The 27,550-nt window shown below is 39.1% G+C and overlaps 1 protein-coding gene across 1 annotated transcript in view; it reads right to left on the reverse strand.

The window, feature by feature from the left end:
• The window catches only part of afg1lb (AFG1 like ATPase b), a 30,555-nt gene extending 3,191 nt beyond the window's left edge, over positions 1–27,364 (reverse strand). The window contains exons 1-11 of the mRNA XM_086167001.1: positions 26,750–27,364; positions 26,235–26,533; positions 22,434–22,494; positions 22,205–22,306; positions 21,833–21,960; positions 17,751–17,850; positions 14,575–14,633; positions 5,355–5,437; positions 4,606–4,676; positions 3,861–3,961; positions 2,523–2,663 (exon numbers count right to left, since the gene is read on the reverse strand). Coding sequence (XP_086023127.1) covers positions 2,523–2,663; positions 3,861–3,961; positions 4,606–4,676; positions 5,355–5,437; positions 14,575–14,633; positions 17,751–17,850; positions 21,833–21,960; positions 22,205–22,306; positions 22,434–22,494; positions 26,235–26,533; positions 26,750–26,861 — 1,257 coding nt within the window. The 5' untranslated portion in view covers positions 26,862–27,364. The remainder of the gene's footprint in view (positions 1–2,522; positions 2,664–3,860; positions 3,962–4,605; positions 4,677–5,354; positions 5,438–14,574; positions 14,634–17,750; positions 17,851–21,832; positions 21,961–22,204; positions 22,307–22,433; positions 22,495–26,234; positions 26,534–26,749) is intronic.
• Between the last annotated feature and the right edge of the window lie 186 nt (positions 27,365–27,550).

Raw genomic sequence — 27,550 nt, forward strand, 5'->3', positions numbered from 1 at the left:
TCCTCTACCAGTTCTCTGCTCTCACTACAGATCATAATGTCATGGTCCATGAAGATTCCTGTCTAACCTCATCTATCAGCCTGTTCATCACCACTGCAAACAAAGAAGGGGTGCAGAGCTGATCCCTGACAGAGTCCCACCTACACCTTGAACTTCTCTGTTACCCCTACAGCACACCGCACCACTGTCACACCTAGCATGTATGTCCCGCACCAGTCTAACATACTTCTCTGCGCCTCCAGATTTCTTCATACAATACCAGAGTTCCACTCTTGGCACCCTGTCATATGCTTTTTTTAGGTTCGCAAAAACACAATACGGCTCTCTCTGGCCTTCTCTGTGCTTCTCTATTAGCATTCTTAAAGCAAATACTGCATCTGTAGTACTCTTTCTCGGCATGAAGCCATACTGCTGTTCACAAATGCTGACTTCTGCTCTCAGTCTGGTTTCCACTACTCTTCCCCATAACTTCATTGTATGGCTCATCAACTTTATCTCTCTATAATTGCCACAATTCTGCACATCCCCCTTATTCTGAAAATGGGCCCCATCACACTTCGTCTCCATTCTTCAGGCATCTTCTCACTCTCTAAGATCCTGTTGAATAATCAAGTCGGAAACTCTAAAACCCGCCTCTCCTAGACACTTCCTCACCTCCACAGGTATATAATCAGGACAAAGTGCCTTTCCACTCTTCATCTTCTTCAATGCCTTCCTCACTTCACTATTACCAATCTCTGGTACTTTGTGATCTACAATAGTCACCTCTTGCCTCTCTTTCACATGACACATAAAATACTTACAGTATTCCAGGAAAATATAAAGCTGTCAGTGATTGTGGTTTACCCAGAAACAGAGGAAAGAAAGATACTTAAAGAGAAACTATCCATACCGGCTCCGTATCACCCTGGGAATGATGAATAATAGTAATTTCTTAAATTATTTTCAAATAATTAAGTTAGTTAAGAACTGAGGGTCTGTGTAGGTTACAGTGTGCGAGAACATAGTTGGAATCTGTTGTGCCTCGTGGTGAAACAATAATACAAACTTATGAAGCAGTGTAACCTACAATTTTGGTTAATTTTTGTCACTGTTGTATCTGCTATGGTGACAATGTGCTGTGTGAGAGCATTGGCTGTGGGAGCAGGTTGTCTGAGATGGTCTGACTCTGTTTGCACTAGGACTGGAAGGATACTACATAAAGTATGTGTATCTAGCAAGTGTTTCAAAGCACAAACACGTATGGGAGGAACCTCAATAGTGTATGGTGTATGCTTTCGTTGCAGTGCTTTTTATATTATACAAAAAATAGGACTCATGGGGGCTGGGTGCTATACGCTTTTGTTCATTATGCATATTAGAAAAAGAAATGTTTGCAGGTAGGTCAGATACTGTTGGGGGGAGTCATCTCCATCCTCCAGACTACTGTATTTCCAGCAACCATTGCATGCAGGGAAATTTCAAAACATTCGTGTGCAGTTTAGGCTACTATTGGTACATAAGATCAGCGACTGAGACAATTTAAATACCAATTTAAATAGGTTGCATACAGAGCAAATCATAATCATAACCAAATCATCAGATGAATTAGGAAGACATTTACAAAGACTGTGTACTGTAAATGTGCAAACTCTTACAGGTTGACATCCAGTGCTAGCATTGTGACAAGTTTTTTATTCCTCAGTTATTAAGATAATTGTTAAATCCCCAATTAATTGAAAGATCTTGGGAAAATGGTTACTGCGGTGCCACAAACTTTATCCAGAATCAAAGACTGACAATGTCTTCAACAGTAGCAAAGTTTACAGATCAATCATAGTTAAATGCATTGATGTGACCCAAGAAATAATAATAATAATAATTTATCCTTTATTAATCCTTGTGGGGAAATTTGTTCTCTGCAATTAACCCATCATGGATGAACCATGAGCAGTAGGCATGCCATCAACCAGGGCCAGGGGAGCAGTTAGGGGTTTAGTGTCTTGCCCAATAACACTTTGATACACGAGGAGGAGCCGGGAATCGAACCAGGAATGTTTGGCTACCTCCTGCGGCATGCCACCCCCAAAACTGTGGGTGTGTGTTCCATTAGTGAATTTAATAGTTATAAACAAAGCAGTAGCATGATCTGTCGATCCAAGTATTTTCAGATTATTAAATCAGTGCTTATGACATGCCAATAGCTTTATCTGACCATTTTCTTGTGAAAGAAATGTCTCAGTAAAAAAACAGGGTTGATCTGTTAAAGTTCAAATGCTAAAATTTATAACTAAATCTAAATCACCCCTCGAAACATGCAGCATGCATTTTATCCCTATTTTGAAAGTAAGTGGTATGTGATCCTGTGGTGTGTTATTGTGATGGGTTTTCCTTTTGTTTCCCTGATGTTTGACAGGGGCAATTTGTTTAGTGATATATTATCACAAATATTTGATTAGTGATAATCAAATATAGGTGAATATGTTTCTTTGTTCGCAGATTTTTTTCAGAAAAAGGCTTCAACAAGTTTATCAGTTGGGTACCTTGTTGTCATAAAAGGTGTCAATTAACGTGGTGAAGCGCCTTGCCTGGTCCTTCAGGGCGAGAGTCAGCATGGGAACATGGCGGATGAATACTGTGTCAAAAAGCCGTGCCATTTCCAGGTAGTCAATGGCACCAAGAGGCTGAAACATCACATGGCATATGAAATGTAGAATCTCCGTTGCAACTTATAAACTTATATATCACATTACAGCACATTATCAGTGCAGTGCGTACGAATTATGTTTTGTGTCTTTGTCTTGTGAGCGCACACACTTAGCTCCAAAAAGTCACCTCAGCTTGTGCTTGGATTGCTTTACTTCTTAGAAATAGAATAGAAATCCCTTTATTTGTCACATTCAGTTGTACATACAGCACAGCAACAGCAAAGTTTGACCACTGTATTTGACCAATCACCAATGAACCATGAGTAGAAGGCAGCTACTGAGCAGCGCCAGGGGTTCACTTCGACAGTGTAGGAGGAGTGCGGGAATTGAACCACGAATGTTTGGCTCCAAGGACAGCTCTCACCCCCTGCACCGTGCTGCCCTAAGGTGGCCTCCACTTTTCAATGAGGAGGTTAAGAATATGAATACTTTTTTAATCAACATACGCAAGTAACCTTGAAGATGAAAAACCTCACTAAGGTGGACACGCACACATCACGCACACACACACACACGTGCACACACACACACACACACACACACACACAGTAGTTTAATCTTCTGTTACTGTCTTTGATGCAAAAATAAGAAAAAATGGAAAAAGAAACAAGCTGAACTATTCAGAAAATAGTCAATAGACCTGCTTTTTGACATTGAGCAGAAAATAGGATTGAGATGGAGGGAAAGTAATTCAGTTTGAGAGCAAAGGCTTGGATAATAAGGGCACAGAAGAGGGAAGAAACAGAACTCAGAAGCAATAAAGAGGCAACAGAAGTGCTTTGAATTTGAGGAGTTTTGATTAGTATTGAGTGTCTGAATGTGAACTGTGTGTGTGTCTGTGTGTGTGTTAGTGAAGTCAAAAGAAGAAACTGGGATGGGTAACTGGGACATTTTTGTCCAGCCAGAAGTCATGCCACATGTCTCCTTCAGCCATTGTCACGTTTTCCTGATTAAAAGCAGGGACCCTGAAACAGTTAAAATGGCCCTTGCACCTGACAACTTGTACAATACATATTACAGCCTTGGTGAACTTATTATTTATATTTATCTAGTAATTGTAAATTTTCTTGACCACATACATTATATATAGGGTTTTTGTCACACATGCATACATACACACATGCAATATTCATAATAACAAATACATAAAGTTATGGAAGATATTTCACTTACTTTGACACACAGCTCATCAAATGTACAGTCTGCTATGGAGCCACAGGTCTTTTTCAGCATCACATTTCTCCCAAGCACTGTAAACACCTGAGGACCTGTAGCTATAGAAACACATCCCATCCACTGTTAGTGACCGCACGTCATATCATGTAATTTTCTATCATGACGAATATATATGTATCTGGTGAATCTATGACTACTTGTTTGGGCATCCTTAATGCTCATCTTGGGCCAAATTTTACTAGCATCCATTTCAATTTTCTGTTTCTCCTGTTGTGAAATAAGATACTACATAAAAAGATTTTGAAACATGTTTATTATGAATATTGCATGTGTGTATGTATGCAACTAGATCCCATTATGTGAAATGTTTTGAACCTTCATACCATAATGAAGTGGCATCACATTAAATTACATATATATTTCAAGTGCAGCTGCGACCAAATTCCTGTTTATTCTTGTCATAACATCATCCGTGCTCGAGATTAGAATTTGCCCTTTTGGTTAAGAGGACCCTTTTCAGAGTACCGCATTTGGGTATACAGCAATTATTTATGGTAGGGGTTACCTAAACTTACATAATAAATTACTGAATGGCTTTTAAATAACTTTATTCATCAATAAAAAGGGAAGATATTCAACATCCTACACTCATGGATATCATTATAATAACAGTGAGTATAATGAGTTGTGTTCCCGCAAGATAATATCGTGGACATGACATCCAAAACTTTAAATCACTTACAGCTCTTTTGTCTTAAGGCCAGTTCCTCAAATAGTGCATCCAAGATGGTCTCTGAACCAGGTTCATCTGCCCTGCACAACACACATCAGAAAACATGCACACGCATAATTGAAAATTAATAGGGTATGAAATTAATAAGGCTGAAGTGGTCATGTCAAAAAGGCACTTCAGAGTGCACTTGGAGGGGAACATTTAGCTTTTCCTTCCATCTGTAAAAAATGGGATATCAGATACAAAACACATGCATTTGTACATTAATTCATATCAAAATTAGATTTAAAAATATGTGTGTCGTGTGTGTTTGTGCATACATTTTAATGTAAAAGGTGTGATGTATGCAAATTACATTAAGTGAAAAGATGATAGCACTTAAAAGCTCAGATACAGCAATCAATAACAGCAGTATCATTTGTGTGTGTATATGTTCATGACAGCATATGTGTTGTACATAATGAGACAAAAAGAAATCTAGCTTTTAAATCTCTCTCATTTTCTCACATTCTATTGATTCCCCTTTCACTCTTTTCATGTATCTCTCAAGGTAATGCAACTCTTTATAAATCCCTGTCAGTTACTCCCCATTTATTCATCTGTTTGCCTTCTTTATCAGACTGCAAAACAACTAACGAGCACATGTGTATAAACATTTCCTGTTTGTCTGTGTAACTGTGTGTTTGATTGTCTGAGGTTGGACAGAAAGTGGGGTTACATATGAGCACTTCGGCAGTATTATAAAGTTTGTGTCTTACAGGTAGTAAAAATTTCCTGCTGCTGACATGTTCAGTCTCCTGTAGTCAATTCCAGAATTGAGGCAGATGGTATGGCAGTGCTCCTGTAAACGCACGCACGCACGCACCCACATGCACACGCACACGCACACACACACACACAGAATCTGTTAAAGGTAACAAATACTTAGAATAACCAATAAAGCCTTTTAAGTATATACATTTTAAATATGGTTATATGTTTTATTTTGTGTTTAAATATGAAAATTAAGATTTTTCATTTTTTTCTTTGTTCAGCAACTCCAATCCTATAAAGTGCTGCGTATTTGCTAATACTTAATCGATAACATTCTAATGAGGTGGCTGTGGCTCAGTTGGTAGAGCGGGAGACCCTCCAATCGAAAGTATGGTGGTTTGATCCCTGGCTTTTCCTGCCTGCATATCAAAATGTCCTCGATCTTGACACTGAACCTACAGTTGCTCCCAATGGTGTGGTTAGTGCCGTGCAGGACAGCTCTGCCGCCATTGGTGTGTAAGTATGTGTGTGTGAAGGGAGAGCATGTGGAGACCACGTGGAGATTCACTTAAAGTGCAATATTTCCTATTGCTTAACCAAAGGTTGTAATTTAATGTAACATAATTGGATTTAAATAGTATTTTTTTAGGTATGGGGATTTTTATTTTTGCTATCTTATGGAAATATTGCTAATTTTTATTTTCTATTTGAAATCAGAATTTTCTATAGAATACACTCTCAATCTTCATATGACATGCAAAAGGAGGGGGCTTTTCTCTGCTACTTGTTTGTCAAGTGAAACATGCATCACAGAAGGCAGCAGACAGTGTTTCCTCTCACAACTGGGATTTTGAGTCACTTTGTCATGATTTGTGGAGTTGATCTATTCTTTCTGCTATTCAAATGTGTTTTAGCAGGGCAGAACTTGTGCTACAAAGGTCAAACTTTTCCATGCGGTGCAAAATGTCAACAGGATTCATGTCAAGGAGTACAGTGCAAACTATAATCAGCATCTCCACCATTCCATCAAAGAGAAGAAAGGAAAAGAATTGCAGATCATCCCTTCCATGCCATCACCGGCTTGCTGAGACAGCTCCAGTTAATTATGAAATCAGTGAATTTCAACCACTGGCCTCTTTAAGATACAGGATAATTAGTAATCATCACAAAGCAAGGGGACGGAAATACTCTATTCTTCTCCGCTGTCAACTTTTTATCGCTGTGTCTGCTCGCACAAACAGGGGTCCCACTTGGAGGCAATTGGCTGAATCAAGCTTAATAACAACCTGACAAACTCGCCCTCCTCCATGCACAAAAGGGAGGTGTCATTTCATCAACCTACCGTGACCCCGCCAACTGGTAAATAGTCCCTCTTAAAAAAACAAAAAACTTGTCAGTATCACTGCCACATCATTAGAACCTTAGCTAGCATTTTCTCCTGCTTTTGTCTACACCCTCCCTTCATGAACTGTCTGTACCTACACTGCAGGCAGCTGATGGTGAATTTCTTGACGGCAAAGCGAGGAACAAGTAAGAGCGAGGAAAGGAGGAACGGAAACACAATCAGTGGCAATGATTCCATTGGTTATTTATAATCAGATGAGGCCATGGCCACGCGGGTCATTACTTGATTATGCATCTTGAGGGTATTGTCAAGTTCTCACTCCTCCTAGATTTCTTCCGCCTCCACATTGTTGTCTTGTCTTTCCCTGCTCCACAGCTATGCCTCTTAAAGGCTTCAATTCCACTTACTCTACTCTGCAATTTAAAATTTTATCCCTATCTGTCATTTGGCATTTATATATCCATCTATATATCTATCTATATACAAAGTTATGCTGTTTCTGTCTGATAAAGTCTTATATTTTTTTCCATCTTAAAAATAAATTTGCTTTAATTAGTGGTTTCAACAATTCCATAAAATATTGTAAAGAACATTAATAATTGATTTGCTTTGATATTAATCATATCATTACTAACGCTAACATTAACGCTTAAGGGAATAATGAGAATATGATACCATGGAGTAAGTGGGAAAAATTCTGCCTTTGATACACTTGGATCAATGACTTTCTGCTTGGATTCTCATTTCTGTTTTACTTTGGAAAATAAGTGTCTGTGGGTCTTGTTGTGCTTCCTATCCTGCTTCATGTTATTGCGCTTTTGTTCATTGACCCCCTCTGTTTTACTCCTAATTTCATGTTTGCTTTTTAACTTTCACCACCCTCCCTGCCCTGAAGTTGTCTACCTGTCCCCTGAAGAAAAAATATTTGAATTTGATTTTCAGTTCTGTATGTTGTTACAGTCTCTGTGAGATCCATTGTTGGGTTGGTGAGTTTCAGCTTGAGCTTATTCAAATCTTGCCTGTCTGATACTAGTTTGTTTTTTGTTTTATGTATCAGATAACTTCAGTTGATTCAGTTCAGCCTATTCTTCAAGCATTTGGGTCTGTCAGTCTTACTGCATACTGTCTGCATACTTGTAAAAAAAAAACACCATACACAAGTCTATAGCTTTTCAATCCTTTTCTACAGGCTTTGATATGACATTTTTTGTAGATAATGTTAAATATTCGAAGTTTTATGGAATACTTTAATAAAGCAAGACAGCATTTGTTACAAAAAGAAAAAATGGTCCGAAATATACGGACTTCCAGATTAATTTTTTGTGTACAACAGATGTGGGTTTCTGGGCGGTTGAGTAAAAACAATGTTGTGAATAATTTGATTTCGACTATTAGAGTTAGCACTCTGATGTTGTGAAAATATAAATTAATTAATGGCCTTGGTTTTCACCTTGGTATATCATTGCCATATTGGTAACACAGTGAGGTAAAATCATGCATAGCTGATTCACAGGAAAGGTGTACAGAAGCCATGCCACCACAAATGAAAGAGTTTCACCACTTCAGCAGAAGTATTCAGCAACTCCTGGACAAAAGGAGGGAGTGAGAGACACAAGGGGGAGATGACAGACATGGGAATCAGTCTCTATTTATAAGAAAGTCATCCAAACACATGTAGCTCCAATCATGTCATTGTCCGAGCTGTCCACTACTCCCTCTGGACAGCCATTTAGCATAAAAACGGAGTGGCTTTTTTTTGGTTGCTGCCTCTACTCCCCTCTGTGCCCACTCCCTCTCTGCCATATCTTTCTCTATCCTTTATTCCTCAAAAAGTTGCTTTTGAGTTTTTCAAAGAGCGCGGTGCCATTGAGCTGCAACAAAAGCCAAGGATAGCTGACTATTGGGCCCTGATGAGGTCCACTCCCTCATTACCCGGCAGCAGAAAACATTTGATGCTTTTTTTGTTTGGCCTGGAGAATTGACCAGGCCTCAAAGAAATGTGGGGTGGGAAGGCTGAAAAAGAGACGAGGGGGGGCCCCGTCGTTCATTCAGCCATGTGTGTCTTACAGCCTTGTGTGGAGGGACAGAAGAAAAGAGGGAGGCAGGGATAGAGGGGTCGAGAGAGAGATGGGGAGAAAAGAGAGAAAGCTTAAAACACTGCCTTTATGCTGGCAAGTTCTGGACGACTCTTCTGACATCAAAGTGTTTTCACTAACTAGGGAGCTGCTGTGTGTGTGAGAGTGAGTGGGTGGGGGTGTATCTGGTGATTTTATTCACTCCTGGACAATCGGGGGGGGGTAGATGACAATGTGAACACCCTAATTACACCTAATGATCTATTCCCTTAAAGTGTGACCGCGTTGGGCCTGCAATGGTTTGTTCTGTGAGGTCGTTCTCACAACCTCCCCCTGCCTCGGCTGCTCCTCTTGGGGAAACATCTATTGAGCTGCAGGCCACACCTTTCGTGATCCAGGACCCCAGTGGACCCCCCACCCTCAAACCCTTGTGTTGAGGCCCAAAACCAACCCACTCTGAACCTTGAGTAGGCTAGATGTTAAACTTGTACCTGGCCAATAGGGGGCTCCAGAATACAGTCAGGCCTGTGCTTGGTCTATCACATTTAAAGCGGCTGAACAGAAGACAGAACGCACTTTGTCACAGCACAGCATCAGTGAATTTGACCACTGAATTTAACCCATCACGGATGAGCCGTGAGCAGAAGGCAGTCGCATGAGCAGCGCCAGGGGAGCAATTAGGGGTTAAGTGTCTTGCTTAAGAAGCCTCTCAAAATACGTGCTAGTACACAACATACATAATTATGTCTGATAATTATGCAATAAAACAAAAAAATCACAATGGCTTATTAAATGAGATCAACCAACATGTTAATATTGCCCAACTTATGAGTCAAAAAAACATTTTGACACAGCCATTTTAATCTTTACTACACACTTTTAAAATGTGCAGTAACAAGCACAATGCAGTTTGAAATTGGAAATTATCTTTTAAAATTAACAACTTTGAATATTTTCAACCATTTACCTCCATGAATATTAATAGGTGATTTAGTTTTTTGTGTAAATGTATTCTTGTTTCGTGTTATCCTTGTTTTGGCATACTATATGCTGTGCTGATAGAGGCTTATATGTTGGCTTTTCGTCCATGTCCTCCATGTCATTCACTTAGGCTGGACTGATTATAGACTAACATTCATTAAGTTGCACCTTTTTTAATGGGGACATTTCATGGTGTCGATGTCGCTGGAAAAGTACCAACTGGTTGACTCATGCATTACTTCTATCAAAAGTTATATAAACCACATCTGATACCTATTTGTTACTTACAAAGCCTGGATTGGGGTGAGTCCTTTCTAAGAGAATGCATATCTATAACCGGCCTTGATTTTAAACTCTACTACAAATATTTAAAATGACCCAACTTTAGGTCAGATATTGCAACCATGATAAGAAAAGTATAACAAGATTTTTTTTTGTTTGAACCCTTGTACCAAACCTGAGTTGATGAACATAAATCAGAGAACCTCATTCATTTATTTATGAATTTAGATTCCCATGGAACCAGGAGTTGAAGTGATTAACATTGTGTGACATTTCCCCTTCCCTAACTTTTGGTGTCTGATTCCATCTTGATCTTTTTGCATTCAGATAGTAGTCACATATATGAGCATATCAAAAGTAAAAATAAATAATAATAAAAAAAATAAAATATATATATATATACACACACGCGCGTATATATATACACACACGTGCACGCGCGCACGCGCGCACGCACACACACACACACACACACACACACACACACACACACACACACACACACACACACACACACACACACACACACACACACACACACACGTGTGCTGATAGAGGCCTATACATATATATATATAGCATTGAATTACATGACGAAGATAAAACAGAGAAAGACACCAGTGACTGAGGTCATGAGAATTGAAAAAAGGAAAATGTACCCAAGCGTAATTCAAATGAAAGTACTGGCACTTTCCTTTGATACAGAATTCAAGTCAGGGATATTGTACCACTGTTATCTCTGTCTGTATAAAAATTGAAAAGTGCGTGGTAACAGAAAACGCGACAGGTCATTTCACCACTGAGCCTGCAGTCAGGTGGTCACATTGCCGAAGTAACACTGCAATGCCTACATGGGGGGTTAATTTAGCTTCTTACCTTGTTACTCACACAGCACCATGTATGTGCCATTGTTAAGAGGCCTGGAGTTCACAGTAGTTTTTTTTTCTTTGTTTTATTAACAAAGTTCATGATAAAGGACATTCCTCTAGTCAGCTATTTTTGGAGTCTTTATTGTGATTTGTTAGCATCCCTTGTGTACATTATGCTTCACTAATGTTGATACTTGGCTTTGTCATAACTGTGTGTGTGTGTGTGTGTCTGTGGGTGCCTGCGCCTACGTGGAAAGATGCATTAATTGACATAGTGGTCTTTCCTCATGCAAAGTTTATTTTGACAGACTCAGTGCAGCCCAAGCTTTGTGCTTAAGTTGATACATAAAAATAAAATGTGATAGTGATCATGCTTACATGCTCCATCCCACATGTAAAATATGAATGTCCTCTTGATAAAAGATGTAAAAATTTCAGTTAGCAAAAGGAAATGTCAAGCCAAGGTCACTGCATCAATTGAAATTTAGGTGAAATCCAGAGCCAGCATTCCTCAAAAGGAAGAAAACTGATTTGTCCCTCATTATTTGTTCAGTCTTTTTTCCAAAGCAAGATACTGATATGAAAAAAATAAGATATGCCCTCAAGCCATACAGTGAGTGGCACTGCCCTGCCATTAAATGATCCGGAAGACAATGACAGTCATCAAATATTTGATTTGAACTGGCAGTCTACTGGCTCTTCACAGGCAGTCCTTCTCCCCAAGGTCTATACTAGAGGACCACATCCCTCTCATTCTACTATTTTTCTTTCTCTCGCATCCTGTTTTTATTTATATATTTCTTTTTCTCTCATCACCGATTGCACAGTGCATAGCAAGTATTAACAATGGCATAAAAAGAGAAGGAGAGCAGATCAAAAGAAAGGTTAAAAATAACAGGAAACCCAGAGATACTCAAAGTTGCCTCAGGGTTGTGGTCATGTTTTTCCCCCACTGCAGCATTGTGTATAACTGCAATCGAACAAGCAGAGAGAAAACAAAGTCACTATTCTGCTACCAAAATATAGAGACCTGACCTTGGGTGAGTAAAGCCAGCGAGCAGAACAGGATAGTGATAGAATAAAGAGTGGGATAAAGGGGTAGAGAGAGGATGGGCAATGAAAAGTGGAGTGAAGAGGGAGGACAGTTTGAGAGAGAGTGAGGGAGAGAGTGTCTCTTAGTTACAATACTGTTGGTGTCCATAAAAAAGCCCTGAAACCCTGTATTTTACAGAACTCTGGGCTTTGCCATGGCTACATAAAAAGGAAGCCTAAAAAACTGAATGGATTCCTTGATGGGAGTCTGCAACAACCATTAAGTGCGGAAGCATTTCCAAATCAGTGGATGATAAAGTGAAAAAATAGACCAATAGACCATAAATAGTGAGAGACTGTTGTACATGCTTAAGTTATTTCAATTTGATTGATACTCTGCGGAGGCAAATTGGAACTAAGTAAGGGGAGGGGCACTGTGGCAAAGTGGGTCTCAACTAATCAAAAGTCAGTAGTTAAAAAAAGATGTTAACCCAGGCATACAGAGAGGTGGATTAGCCTCTTCCACTCCATTTCAGGTGATGGGGGAGATGTCACAGGCTATTTTTACTCTTTAACTCCCTCATTCAACCCAACTCACTATAGAAACACAGTGAGGCTCACACATACAAGATTGAGCTATGTCACAGTGGAGGACAGCACTGCTGGTCCCTGCAAGCATTAACTCAATCTATTAAGGGTCAGCTAGTTAGCAGTCTGACCCTCCTAAAACACGCTTTGACTTAAGAGAGAAGGCTACTTTAGAAAATGTTTGGATGCCCCCCCCTACCCGTTTAAAAAAAAAAAAAAAAAAAAAAAAAACGACCCCGAAAACCAGATGGCCTCACAAAGGGGAACATGGAACCCTGAAAGAGAGGAGGTAGTGCAGGGCAGAGAGGAACAACAGGCATTCAGGTCCTTGATGAGGGTGGATTAAATAGGGCAAGGGTGCAGCTTGGTGAGTGGCTGGGGTGCGTGAAAACTCCAAGGCCACCTCCACATGAAGGAGTCATCAAGCTTCACATGTGTGTTTGAGGGCACAGTCAAAAGTGTCTGTGGCCCGGGCACTGATGGGTATCCATTTTGCTCACATTTAGTGTGATCAATATATATAATGAAATCATTTTGCAATTGATGTTTAAGGCCACAGTCAAAGTTTTGAAATTTGGAAGGATAACAATTCAAAAATTCTAAAAGATTTGTTACAAGTCGCCTGTGGCACTGATTTGTTGAATTTAATATGTGAAAGTGTTGCTGGAAGTAATGAAACTGTTCACAATTGTTCGATTTTTTTCTCCAACAATGCTAAATTAGTTGAAAAGTTGTGGCGATAAATATGGCAATGAGAAACATTCAAACTGCTGGGGCCACGATGTTTTAACAAATGTTGAATTTATCTCTTCATCTCTTGTCATAAGGTAACGTGCTAATTTAGTCCGCTATGTGCCAAAATATTTTTCATTTGAATTTCTGAGATATAATTAAACCAAAAAAAAATACCATTAGCACTTCAAGCTTTTGTAGATTCTATTGGATATTTTTTTTTACTTTATCAGTGAAGATTTAATAATGCCAATGTATTCATTAGCATTATTAACAATGCAATTTTAGTGGTTTAGCAAATTACTATAACTTGTGTTTCTGTCCCAATGGTAAATAGTAAGTGAATGTTTGAAAAGTAATTTAAGATATTCTTATTACAACAATTAAACAGAGAATTGAGTACAAACTACTGAAAAACTTGAATTAATTATTAGAGATGTTTAGCTTTCACCGTCGTGCCGATAAAACTAAAATAGAAACAGATTTAGGGCACTCTGTTAAAACAAAGCCCAAGTCTAATGTGACAATCATATCAACTATGACCAAGTAAAGTCAAACCATAAATATAATAGATTCCATTTTGGTTTTTGACCTTAGTACCAATCAATCCCTACTGTGTGTGTTTGAAGTGAGAGAAAATTGTGCAGTATGTGGTTAACGATCAAATCTCCTTCAGTTTGTTGCTGTTCATTTCTTCTGAGTGTCAGTTATCATTTCCTCATTTTTGATAACTAAGCAGTACACCCATGCATTTGCCTTTCCATTTTGAACTGAATGCCAACAAAAGGTGCAAGAATGCTGCCCTCAGCTGTTGCAAAATTCATTACAATCAATTATTATGCAATTATTTATAATCATGATTACTCCAAACACATCAGCAATTATTTGAGATGCAGGTGGGATAATGGTGCAAGCTGTTTAAATTGCAAAGTAGATTTTTTGCTAGAAATGTTAACCACTGCATCACCCCACTTTGCCCACCCCACCTTATTTTTAAATGCAAGCAGTCTGGTTCAGTCACTGTGCTTGTCCACCCTTTTTCTGCTCACATTACTTATATTTGCTAATGGTCTTCCTGTTGCTCCCTCTGTGTCTCGCTCTCTTTTACCAAGCCACAGTATGATCAAAGACAGCTTTATGACACTGCGAGAGGCATCCAATGAGGAGAAAACATCAAACCACTGAAGAGCAACTTGCAGAAAAGACACAGTGATACAAAGGGACACACAACAGCGCCCATACAACTGTGTATGTGTGTGCATGTGTTATAAACAAATGAATAAATTAACAACACAAGAGAAGGGGATGACTTTGTCTCTACCTTCAGCACGTCGATGAAAGGTAGGAAGGTGTCCCTCTGAAGTCCGTTTTTGTACAGATCTGAAAGAGGAGGGGAGGGCTTGTATTAGAGCTGCTGTTTAGCCTCCTAATAATGTCATTCCCCTGCCACAGATTGGCAGATAAAATGGCTATTGATGAACTGAAGGATGGGTGGGGAGAAACGACAAAAGAACTAGGACCAGGGGAGAAAAATGGATTTCTCTACCGGCAGCGGTAGCAACATAAAATTCATTACATTCCCAAACAATGGTGGTGAGAGAAAGGACTGTCGCCTTTTCATGGCAGACAATGTCCACAGCAGCTTGCTGAATAGAGGTTTCAATTAGCTCGGCTGAAACAAATTACATCTGAAGTAGCATCCCTGATAGACAGATAAAACAGATCGGGATTCACACACAAACACGGACAAAGACATACACACACAGGCTTAGGCTCTCCAGCTGCGAATGCAAACAAGTGGTCGTTGTTGATGTTTGGGCTTAAGCTTATTACAATAGGACCTGGCTCACTGTTTATATCTGATGGACTGTGTTGTGCTTCAGACATGACTATTGCTACTGAAAAAAAAAATCATTGATATTTTCATTTTTGCCAAGAGTTGGTTAGAACATGTATTTAGCTTTTATGCATAAACCATAAAGATACTGGCACTGTCAGCAGCCCTTTGGCTTTACGTTAAGAAACTCTTCATCTATCCGGAAGTAGCAAAAATGTCTTTAGTCAAACATGGTGCAACTGATCTATGAAGAAGTCTAAAAACCTGTAACTAAATGGATGAATTTGGCTTATTTACAGTACTATCCTTTGCTACAGTGACTTCCTGAAGTCTTGTCACTTAAGCTGTTGAACAACTATAAATCATCTCAGGACGTTACTGACCAATCAAGTGGAGGCAAACAGCAGTAACACAAAGTACACAACAAAAAGGACTCAAAATCATTTATGCAGACAGATTTGGTTCATTTGTTTTTTGTTTGTTTTGGTTTTATTTTTTGTAGTCTTTGAGCGTGCTAAACTTGGTTATTGTAATTTTTATTCTTATCTTATTTATTTCCAGGAATAAACTACATTCCCATAAACTCCAATCATTGTATCATAAATATGTGAGTGATACTCAGATATGCAAGGGGTCTGTATCTTGAGATCTAAGTCATATGCTGGTTCAAATTTTTCTGTCTGATAGGGATTGACTTTTTTGTTTTCAATGTCATTAAATATCAGGAAGATTATAATAGAATAGCAAATAGGATATGATATAACAATAAGAATAGAAGAAAAAGATATTTCAATGAATTAGCAAAACAAAACAAAAACACAAAAAATGTCAGAAATGATCTGCATACCAGCATAATGTACCCCCAATTGCCCCTCGGGGACAAGTATTTTCTAATTTTGATTACAATGCAAAAAAGCATAACTGTTTTGAATCCATTCAGCTGGTTTTAGAATGGGTGTTAAAATTGTAGTTGGAGAGCATTTATTAGTGTTGTATATCTGACACGTCATTTTCTATACATGAGTCTGTGTTGTATAATATATTAATATGGAAAAGCTGGCTTTCTAATATCTTACATCAAAATAAGAGGCCTTTAATTCAATCTGCATTAGAGAAGCAATGCACCTTTTAAGTGTTTCCCCTCAGAAAGAAACCATTTATGCCCATGACTCCACCTACTTTCATTAGTCTTAATTAGTGTATAAAAACAAACTGCTACTTTAACTACTCACAGTGAAACATATCCCTAAATTCCCTCTGCAAACACTTTCAGGGCCTTTGAAACAGGCATCTCCACATCAATAAAAGGAGTGAAAATGTATGCCTTTCATGTTTAGTTGTCTCTTTTGGCCTTCAGTACACCATTAACCATGTAATTAATACCAAGTAGATTCTCTATCAAGTTTGCTTGGTTTGGCACTTTGGTCTTGATAGCTTGTAAATATCAGAGGCACACGTCTTTGTGAGACCTTTCTTGTGAATATCCATTTTGAGTCCACTCAAAGATTTGCGATGTGAATGTCTCGCCTAAGAGATAGAGATGACTCACAGGACATCACACATTTATCTCCATTTTAATCAGTGTTTTTTTCCTAGTCTTTCTGTCGCCCTGCCAAACTGCAATTAAATTCACTAAAGCCTATTTAAAAGTTAGGTTAAGTTACAGTTTTACAGGTCAAATGCAATAGATGCTGCTGGCCTCCTACTCGGATGAATTAACTGTTGTTAACAGAAAGTCGGTGGGGTGGTCATAGAAGGGTCATCCTATTCTTTTGGATGCAGATTGCACATGGCATTGGAATGTGTCTTGAATAATCCAATCATGAGCAGAAAGTATCAATATTTTAGAAAGGGCCCTATCACATCTTAACTGAAGTAAAGTCAGTGTCACTATAAATTGTGAAGTATTTCATTCACCACGTGGAAATACTTCAGTAGTGTCTGTAGGGAGCCAAAGGGAGGCATTTATTTTTTCGGTAATTTACTGGTATTAAACAATATCGGCTAATGAGCAATGTTTGCTGTCTGATAAATGATAGTTTGTAAAAATATGCTTGGGGCTGACAAGTCAGTTCCAAGATTTGTTTTTATACACTGAGATTTTGGTTTGTGGCTCAACAACAGAAATGACGAACAACGAAACTCCAAAATCAGTCTACTAGTAATCAAGTTGCTATTTAGAAAAACTATCAGTGAAGGCTCACTTGAACACATGTTACCTAAAAGCGAGATTTATAGAATATAATATAGTGCATTTAAATTGCTTTTTGTCTACAATTAAAGGTAAAACGTAAAAGATAAAATTTTAATTTACAGTCTAAAAATTTCAATAACTTTAACAATTATTTGATATGATTAATTGAAATTACTTGAAAAATTGTTAGGGGTTAAGTAGAAAGTGTTGGTTAAGTGCCCAAAAATAAGAAATTGCAAAAAAAGCTTTTTTTTGGTTTTCTTGAAAAGAGACATATTCAGTTCCTAATGTTTGTTAGTGCTGTTGCTTTACTTGTCTCCTTATTCCCATGATCCAAGAGCCACTTGAGATGTGTGAACTGAGATTATGGCTAGAAACAACACTCCACTAGTTATCAAGTAGTGTGTTTAATGACATTATAGTTGAACTACAGCTAAATGTAATTACAATATTCAGATAACCGTACCATCAGGAGGTCTGTTGGATGTCGCCACCACCACCACTCCGGTCTTGAATAGCATCTCAAAAAGCTGCTTCAGGATCATGGCATCAGCAATGTCGGTCACCTGACACAACAGGACCACAGTAGAAAAGGAGACACATTCACATACGGTGTAATTTATCTTTCCTTGCCACACAGCATTTGCGTGTTTCTGAGGTCAAACCATGCCATCAACACTCCATGTTGATTAGTGTCATTCAGGTGTGCTCATTCAGTCCTTTGTGTCTGGTCATGGCCATTCACACTCGTATGCACACACCTAAACCACTTGAAATGACTACAAATGGTCACGATGCAGCTTTCTATGGGGGACAAGTAGTTGAGGCAAGGCAACGGGCCCAAACTCGCTCCTGGCCAAGATGGCCATATAAAGGTACACATGTGTGTTCTATCAGCTCAACAGAAGGTTACCAGGTTACAGTACACGAACGTGATTCCAGTGTCTGTTGCCTTTTCATCTACATGTTTTTCATAATAAAGAAATGTCGATTACAGCGCAGAAGCAAGGACATTTATGTGTTGCTGGCTATTATATGAAGAGATCTGACCTTTCAATTTGCAATGCAGTGCTCTCACTTTTGTTCTTATTCTCTCATCTTTCTCTTTTTCACCTCTGTCGTTCTTTTGAACAAACATGAAGGGGGAAACCATGATGCGCCCATAATGCATGGTAGTCAAAGCTGCAAGTACACAATGCACCTGATTATGTTTCTTAAATGACTGATACAAGTTGAGCATTTTACAAAATTGGCTATTTCAGGTCTCTCTTGTTATCAGCAGTCCTATGCAATTTGTCATTTGTATGACAAGTTATGAAGTGGGTTCCACCTCTTTTCCAAAGATTGTTTTGTAGAACGTTTTTACCAACTACCTCATTAAGAGATAGTAATCTCAGTGCAACACTTACATGCGGTTTTGTGTAAAGGGGTGCAGGTCAGAATTTATTAGATGTCCGTATTAGCCATCAGGTATATTTGTAACTGAATACTCAATCAGTTAAACAGATAAAATAGGCATAATATGGATAAAATATGACTTTCTGAAGATATAAAATCAAATGATACAGGTCTATGCAAATAAGCAACTTACAGGCCTTCTTTAAAAAATAAAGACTAAAAATGTTTCTTACACTTATTCAATTGTATTTTTTGATAAGCCATCTGAACATTACTATGGTCTAAGTCTTTGACTGTAGTAAGACATTCTAACTTGTGGAACTCTGTTAGGAAACGAGGAGAAGGCTTGAATAAAGAGCACACACTTTTGATTACACTCTTATTTTTGACTTTGCAGATTTTTCTCAACAACACCATAACTGCTTAACAATTTGGGAATTCAAGGATGCACTGAAATCGTGTATAAATTGCCTGTGAAAAATAAATGACAGAAACTTTATTTCTCACGAAATTGTCTTGCAATTTTCAGAATCAAAAGAAAATAATTTGAAAAGTTTTCAATCAGGTTTTGGAATTAGGATGTCTTGAATGAAAGAAGATTTTACTGTCCCGCCCCCTCCTCTTGCTCCCTCTTACCTACTTTCCTGTACATAACAAGGCACTTCTAATGGCCATACCCACAGCATATGCCTCCTTTCATATTCTGGAGAGTCTTGTGCTTTTGCATATTAGCCCCACTGCCCTTGCCAATACTTGATTAACATTTGTGTTAAAGCCTTGATTTTGCTAAGGAGAGGTGGCTAGGGGCATCAAATTAGTGTGTGTGTGCCTGAGTGTGATTGTGTGCGCCCATAATGAGAATCAACAGAAAGCCAAGGCTCTGCGTCTCTCTGAAGGGGCCCCCATTTCCTCCGACCGCAGGATTTTATTTTCATTTCAAAAGAATCATTTAAAAATGACCTTTTATACAACCTGGATTTGTTTATTCATGTGCCCTCAACATGGGCATAGTATGAGGGGCAATATTGATTGCTGAATGAGAAGGGGGAGACAGAAAGAGAATGGGTACCCACAGAATGAGAAAAGTGAAGGGGACTGATGTAGTACTTGTGGATCACAAAACTAATGGTGCAATCTCTGTCAGCCAATATCGATATTTAAATGAGCATCAAATTACACACGCGCCTGTCAGTTTAAAGCAAGCCACATGGGTGCCATGTTAAAACTTCTTTTGATGTTACACCCCTTTATGTACACAACCTATGAGCAATTTTTAAAAGGTTGCATAGTGACTGAGGCCCTGAGACAATGACGCTAAATCATTTTCTTCTCACTCCCGTTTTTCTTCCTCTCTCACTCTCTCCCCGTCTTGGACCACTCAATAGAGAGTATTCATTAGGGGAGTCGGATGGGGGGCTGTAAAAGGAGGGAGGGGGGGGTACAAATTACTGATAATGGCACAGTGCTAATGAAGAGAATGGAGAAATGTCATTAGCATTTAAGAGGATAAGATCCATCTGACCCGCCACCGCCAGTCGCTTTCTAGCTCCACTCACTTAAAGAAGCAGGAGAGTGCGACTGATACCCAGATCCTTATTTGCATGGCTGAGTGGAGGAGGATGCTGATTGGTATAGGACCCCCTCCACACATACACACATGCACGCACGCACGCAAGCACACACACACATGGACACGCGTGCATCTCCAACTGTCCTAACCTTGCAACCTCTTGTTTATACATCACAAATAAGGCACACATGTCTACTTATGTTTCCCCCTCCATTCATCTGTAGCAAAAAAAAACAGCAAAGCCAGCGACAGCAAACAAAACAATGACACAAACAGTGGCGCGGTTTCAAATGTGAAAGACAAACGGATAAAAGGAGCAGCTCTTGATCCTTGCAGATGCATAGATTTTGATTAGAGAGAGCACCTACGCCTTCTGTAACCTTTGACCTGCTGTCATTAACTGTAATGATATCAGTAAGAAGTACTACATTGTGCAGCTAACAGATGTGTTATGTTGACTAATGATGAAGACAGGAGGCACACGTCCTTCTGTGCAGCAGTGAATGACTAACTACCTTAGGGAGAATAGAGAGCACTTCAGCAGAGGTTCCCTCCTCTCACACTAAGGAGTAAAACAATGACAACTTCTGCAGAGGTAGAGGCTGAATGTGTTGTTTACATCTCATGTACAAACCGTGGATGAATTAGAATGGGATGAAACTGACTGAAACATTCATTTATAAAAAGAGGGGCTCAATTGAATTTTGCCTTCTCAGTGTAAAGAAATTATTTATGAGCGCACTTTTATTATTTTAAGATCTCATTATTATGGGAAAAGCTACCACTTTACTCCATGGTGTCATGTTGGCGTGCTTCTTAAAACCACGATCAGTTTCTGCTATCTTTCAAAATAGCCACTAGATGTCCCCAGTCCTGCTTTTGTTGGGATTGAGATCAGACAGAAACCCCCAGTTGTCCACACAGGAAAATAAACCTGGCCTGTGATTTTAGACTCTCAGGGAAATTAATAGACATTTCAAACTGAATTTAACATATCTTACTTACAAAGAGAAAATGTACATTTAAAAAAGACAAACTATTTCTCTCCTCTCTTCATTTCACATTATATTTTGTTATAGTGTTTTGTGTTTTCCTGTAAAAATGTGTCTTGGTGCAGATCCTTGCAACTGAATATTTACTCTGTTACTAAAAAAATACTTGAAACAATGTTAGTTAAAGGCTTCAGTTGTGTATTATCTGAAACTAAAACTGTAAACTCAATTGAAACGTGGTGGATTTTGAGGACTCAAAGGGAATTAAATTAATACCATCTAATAGGTATAATTATAATGCCAAACCTTATGTTAGCATTGAATTATTATAAATTAATTAATAATTGATATATGTTGGGTTTATAGTAAAAAAAAAAAAAAAACAGTTTGTATAAAAGCAAACAAAATACCTACTATTTTCTGGTGAGTTTTCATTTTTTGAGTGGACACATGTTGGATACTGTCAGAATAAAAAGAATTTTTTTGAAAAACTTAACAGTTTGTGTAAAGGCTAATAAAATAGCTGTTGTCTTGCAGGGAGTTTTCAAACCTATTTTAAGAGCGGACACATCTGTAGCGGTTACTTACCTGAAACTCGTCGAAGCACAAGAGGCAGGTTTCTTGGCAGATCTCCATGGCAACTGGTGATATGAGGTCATAGGTGAACATTTTCCCTAGCTTCCTTTTTGGCAGGCTTTGTTGTCTCCGATGGATCCCTTTAAGCAGAACACAAACGACAGGCACATCTTAAAGCACACCTGCATCGCAAACCCAAAGCCAGTGACAATACTTAATTCAATGGTAATTTTACCTGGATACATAATGCAGGACAATAAAACGGGACAAAGACCAAAATAAATACAGTCTCTCTGAGACGAAAGGTGAGGGAGTATAACACAAAATAACCTCATCCAACCTTTGTAAGTTGTTACTACAGTGAAGTTGGAGAGGAGCACTAACTTTTGTGAATGTCCAACATGAAGCTGTTGAAGTGGACTCTCCTTTTACACTGGTTTTCCACCCCGGAAAAAAACATTTCCATGAGCATGGTCTTCCCCGTACCTGATAGGGAGACATGATAACAAGAGAAGACATTATCCTAACTTTTGTTTTGAAGCTGCTGTAGACATTTAACACTATACATTTTATTGTGCACTTATGCGATTAAAAAGACCAGTCTACAACTTACCAACATTTCCATAGATATAGAAGCCTTTTGGTGGCGGAGGAAGAGGTTGAGCATGTTCTTCCTTTGGGTGGTAGAAGGCAAAATTAGGAAATGACTGTCGAATGGTAATACTATGAATCTTTATGCAAGCACCAGTAAAGCTTTATTCAGGACAAGTATTTAGCAGGTGCTTGTCATGAAAAACAATAATACATGACAGTTAGCCATATATCAATGAGGTTTTCTACAGTAATGCATACATTACTTCCTCACTAAAAGCACGAGCTCTACAGCTGGTGACCTATATAAACTCTCCGATTTTCATTACCATATAAGACTATATTGTAGTTTAATAAACAAAGTATGCTGAGGCATTAAGCCACCACTACAGTGTGAGGTTTCACATTCTCCAGACTAGCCCACTGCAGGGGAGGAAGACAAAGGGGATCTAATCAACAAGACAAGCCAGGGTTCCCACGAAAGAAAAGCATCATCAGAGGAACAATGGGGGGATTTGTCAGACAAAACGGAGAGGACTGAATGAGGCTCCATACGAGATGGACTGGACTTGTCTGTGCAGCCTGTTTAGCGCTGCTAATTGTGATACGGTACTGTTGCATTGAGGTGCTGCTGGAAGTCATTGTGCTGCCTGCCTCCTATCATCAAAAGGTCCTTGCTTAAGAAAAAGGCTTCTGTGTGACCAAGCTGAGCATATCAAGTAAAGCCAAAAATCTCTAAAGAAGGTCCAAGCTATGCAAGTGGCATCAGTTTATACATGACATGAATTAATAACTTAGATCACTTGGATTTGCAACCAATAATAATTATAATATTGGTATATATTTTTATCATTTTTGCAAAAGGCAACACTAAAGAATATCTAAATAAAGGGGACTATCCTCTTCCATCTTAAATTTGAAACAATTACATGACAGCGGTGCTCTGTGTCCACTGTACAAGGAGCAATTGACTCTGCTAAATCCGGACAATGGTGGATTGAAAACTAAATGAAAAACAAACTTGTTACCCATCCTCCCTCAGCCCTCTCCCAGCGCCTCCCCTCCGCACTCCCACCTCTATCCCTGACTGTCCTGGGCTAGAGTGAAATACTGGAAGAGCAACAAGCCTTTCCTGTCTGATTTGGCATAACAGTGTGTGACTTCTCCCTGACTTCCCAGGCTGCCCTCTGGCATGGTGGGGTACTTGTCAGATGTGGCTGGTAGCCATTCTGCCATGGCAGAGTGGAGAAGGACAAGGCTGTCCCTTAGGCAGTCTGTCTAACTGAGCTCCATGGCCTTGTCTCACCTCCTGCGGAGGACGTAGAAAGGCACATGAGTGGAAAGTTCACACGCAGGACACAGCCACTTTGGCTTTTAACTTCAGACCAACTTCTTACAGAAGAATCGGCTAATCCACAATATAGTCGAGATTCTTTCATGTCTCTCATCAACAACAGTAAAGAAGCCATTAAAGATGAAGTTGTGTTTAGTCCTCGCTGCAGATCTACAGTGCAAAGGACTCCATGATGCAGGTCTGACTTGAAGAGGATGGCTACCAGTAAACAAAGGCCCATTGTTAGTCGACCATCCGAAAAACCACGCCACATTGGGTCAATATTAAGTCAAGTGTACTCTCCTCACAGACTTGGTCAGTTAGTGAGGACAATGGCGGCACTTTCACAGAGAGAACAGACACCGAAAGGACAGTGTTATGACCTGATTCAAACCAGAATAATTGCACAAGTACTCCAGGCAGTATGTCTGTGTGTATGTGTGAGGGAGAGTAAGGAATAAGGTGCAAAGGGACATGGGGGTTGGTGGTGTTGATATCCTAACACCAAAGTATTTGTCAGGGCTCCGAATTAAAAGCAAAAAGGACAAGAATGGCCCAGATAATGGGGATCCCCTCATTACTGCATGGGGATGGTGAGAGAGTGAGAGGGGTGCCGGGACAGGCCCAGCAGGAGGTCTGCCCTGCTGCCTTCCAAAATCTCTGCCTAACCCTATGTGTCTGTGCCAGCCAACTAACAAAAAAACTCCCACCAAATACTAGACAGTCAGCTCCCCTGACCTAAAAACAACAACAGTCCCCTACATCACACCGTTCCAAAACTCACATGCACAATACACTTCCCAGACCCCTACCCTCCCTTTGACCTGAGCACCATGATCACCATCAGTGCTACAACTGGACGACAGTGCACTGGACTCTGAGGTCTCTCCATAGGGTTCATGTCCATGGGGATTTATATCAGTACAAGAGTCCAGAAGCTATTCTGTAAAATACTTTAAAAAGTGCACATCAAAAAAAAATTTTTTTTTTCAAAATGTAAAGTGCATAGATGTCAGGAGTGTGAGATGTATATATATAATCTTGGGATTCCCCAGGTGTGGTTCCCACCAAAACTATCACCTGTTAATGGTGTATCTGATTTAAAAAAGGGAACAGTCCAAAACTAAGCCATTAATATTTCAGTGAGGTAGTTATATGCACAACACTTGAGTGAGGGATATAATTTCATCAACAAAAATGACTTAACCTATTTGACACTGAAAACTAGTAGTAGCAAAACAGTGGTCAGGAGTACTTTGACTAACATTTGAAAATCAAATTTCAATTAAATCTGACTCGAATGAAAAAGGTGGCTGACTAATGTCCAAAATTATTTTAAGAAGTTAAATAAGGGCCTTGAACGACTGTCTGTTACTTGGTGTACATGCCACTGCAATACATTTAAACGAATGCTATTAGGGCAGGTTTAGGATTCAAAGCAAAATTTTAAATCTTGTGACTTGCTTGAAAATTGACCGACTTACTGGGGGACTTGAGCTTCACAATCAGGAGCTTGAAAAGCAATTTCTTATCCTACCTCTTCTATGAAAAAAATTCTGTCTCGGATCAAGGTGGTATATATGATGCGGATGATCGCACTGTCACCAGTGTGCTGCATCAGGATATCTCCATATATGTTATTGATAGTAAAAGGATGTTATGTTGACGAAATGCACAATGTGATGAAGCTGAAACAGAAGTTAGTGGTATGAACTGCCAGGCTTGATTTGCTTTAACACTGATATTGATTAAAAAGAACTCTACCAGAACAGTGTGAAAACTGAACAAGCAATTATTATCTTTTCTGCTTCACTAAAAAAGGTCAATAGGGTAATTTTCATCTAATCAAGCTAGTCATGGAATTTGATGTCTGATGATAGGTAATATGCAAAGAAAATTCATAAGTCACAGAGGTCCAATGCATGGCATACAAGAGGGTTGAGTTGTGTGTCACTGTATCACATAGCCTTCACCCTCATAGAACTACACCCTCAACAGTGCAGTCACTATATTGTATAAATAAGTTGGAGCAATTGATCAAAAATATATTTTAAAAATCTGTAAAATCTTAACCAGACTTAAAGTTGCATAGTTATTTACTTCACTTAGTAGTTTCCATCAACAACGCTTTCATAATCTGTGAACATTTGATAAATACTGCTTAATTTCAATGTTGGTGTGTGTTTACTTTAAGTAAAACCTGATTGTCTTCTGTATTTAGTAACAAAGACACGTGTTTTCTGGAATCTTATATCCAATCTTTTTAACCTATCTTGTGCAATCCCTTATCCTCTTGATTTCGATTGGTCTAGATTTACAAGTATTTTTACATTCTTTAAAGCAACAAAAATTTATCAATGTTTGCTTTACGCTACTGCATCGGTTCTAAGAGGCGATCTGCCTTGGTTCCCTTCATGTTTCCGAACAAAAAGTCATTCAATGAATTACAAGTTCATAAAGAACCATGTTCTCATTAGAAATTACATGTACCCTTTCAATGGATGCACAATTGGTGTCTTCATCCTCCTGAGTTCGACTGTCATCGTTGGAGGTCAGCCTCGGCGGAGGGGGGTTCAAGTAGCTACTGTTGTTGTAGTTTGTGAGATTCTGCTGCAGCTGAACCAGCTGCTGGAGAACACGCCGCTGCAAGGTATCTTCTTTCAGGGATCCTTGCTTAACGAGGTGGTCGTATTTGTCGGCAGTTTCACTGGAGACAATAATATCTGCTGCTGGGGCTTCGGGCGGAGTGGAGGACACAGATGAGCAGCGCGTCTTGCAGCTGATGTAACCTTTAAGATTCCAGCAGAATGTAGTTACCCAATGCTTGAAAAAAGCTACTAATGTAAACTGCATAGCACGAAACAGGAACAGGCGAATGAATCGCAACATGAAAACTCGATTACAGCGTTGCTTAACCAGCAGCAGCAGTAACACAATAAGAAAAAATGTAGATCACAGCCTGATCTCACGTATAGTTGCGAGATGCGAGTTAACAAGACAGTTACCTATCACGGAATTGCCGGAAGCCAGGTAGTAGAGTTGCTTGGTTAAAACAGTATCAACAAATAAAAGTGTCCCTGAGCGTCTCACCGCCGCGGAAATGACAGAGGCCGCCATGATGTTCAAAATGACGAACCTTTATTGAAACAAATTTGACACGTTGTGTAGCAATGGTATGTTCTGACGTGGGTTAGCGTATATATATTAGGTGAACATTCAGCAGCCGTAAAGATCAATAGTTGCCCTCGTAAACAAGTCATGGAAACTTTAACTCGATCGTTAGATTAACTGAAATGCTGAAACTGATAACTGAAATGAAAATGAATTAAACATGAATTAATATGTTGCCTCGTTTTCTTAATATAAACAATCAAGAGTTAATGTGGTTATGTGCATCTATTTACAAGCTCTCTAAGCTGGTCTACCTTCAGATCACATTGTTGAACGATTTGAATATTGCAATCGGTAAGTGTTGCATCACTCAAAATTAAATCTATTATCCTATGTATGCATATTATGTATTATAAAGCGACTGCGATCGTTGCCCGATTATATAAACAAACCAGACAGCAGGTGGTCGAGCAGTCAGCTGAACCTCAGCTGATCGGAAGTGTTGCGTTCAGAATTTATCAAGTTAGCAATAATGAGTGCAAACAAAACACCGGAAGTTGTGGCGATCAGTTGCATGTACATTTTGATAATGGTATATTTCTACGCGTGTCAACGATTATATCATATAGGTAAGTGACTAATTCAATATATTTTGCAACTGGATCAAGATGTCATAATTACATTTCGTGTCAGTT

The sequence above is a fragment of the Fistularia commersonii genome, chromosome 20 (assembly GCF_037954325.1).
Source record: "Fistularia commersonii isolate RoL2024-O1a breed Wild chromosome 20, RoL_Fcom_v1.0, whole genome shotgun sequence".
NCBI classification, from domain to species: domain Eukaryota; kingdom Metazoa; phylum Chordata; class Actinopteri; order Syngnathiformes; family Fistulariidae; genus Fistularia; species Fistularia commersonii.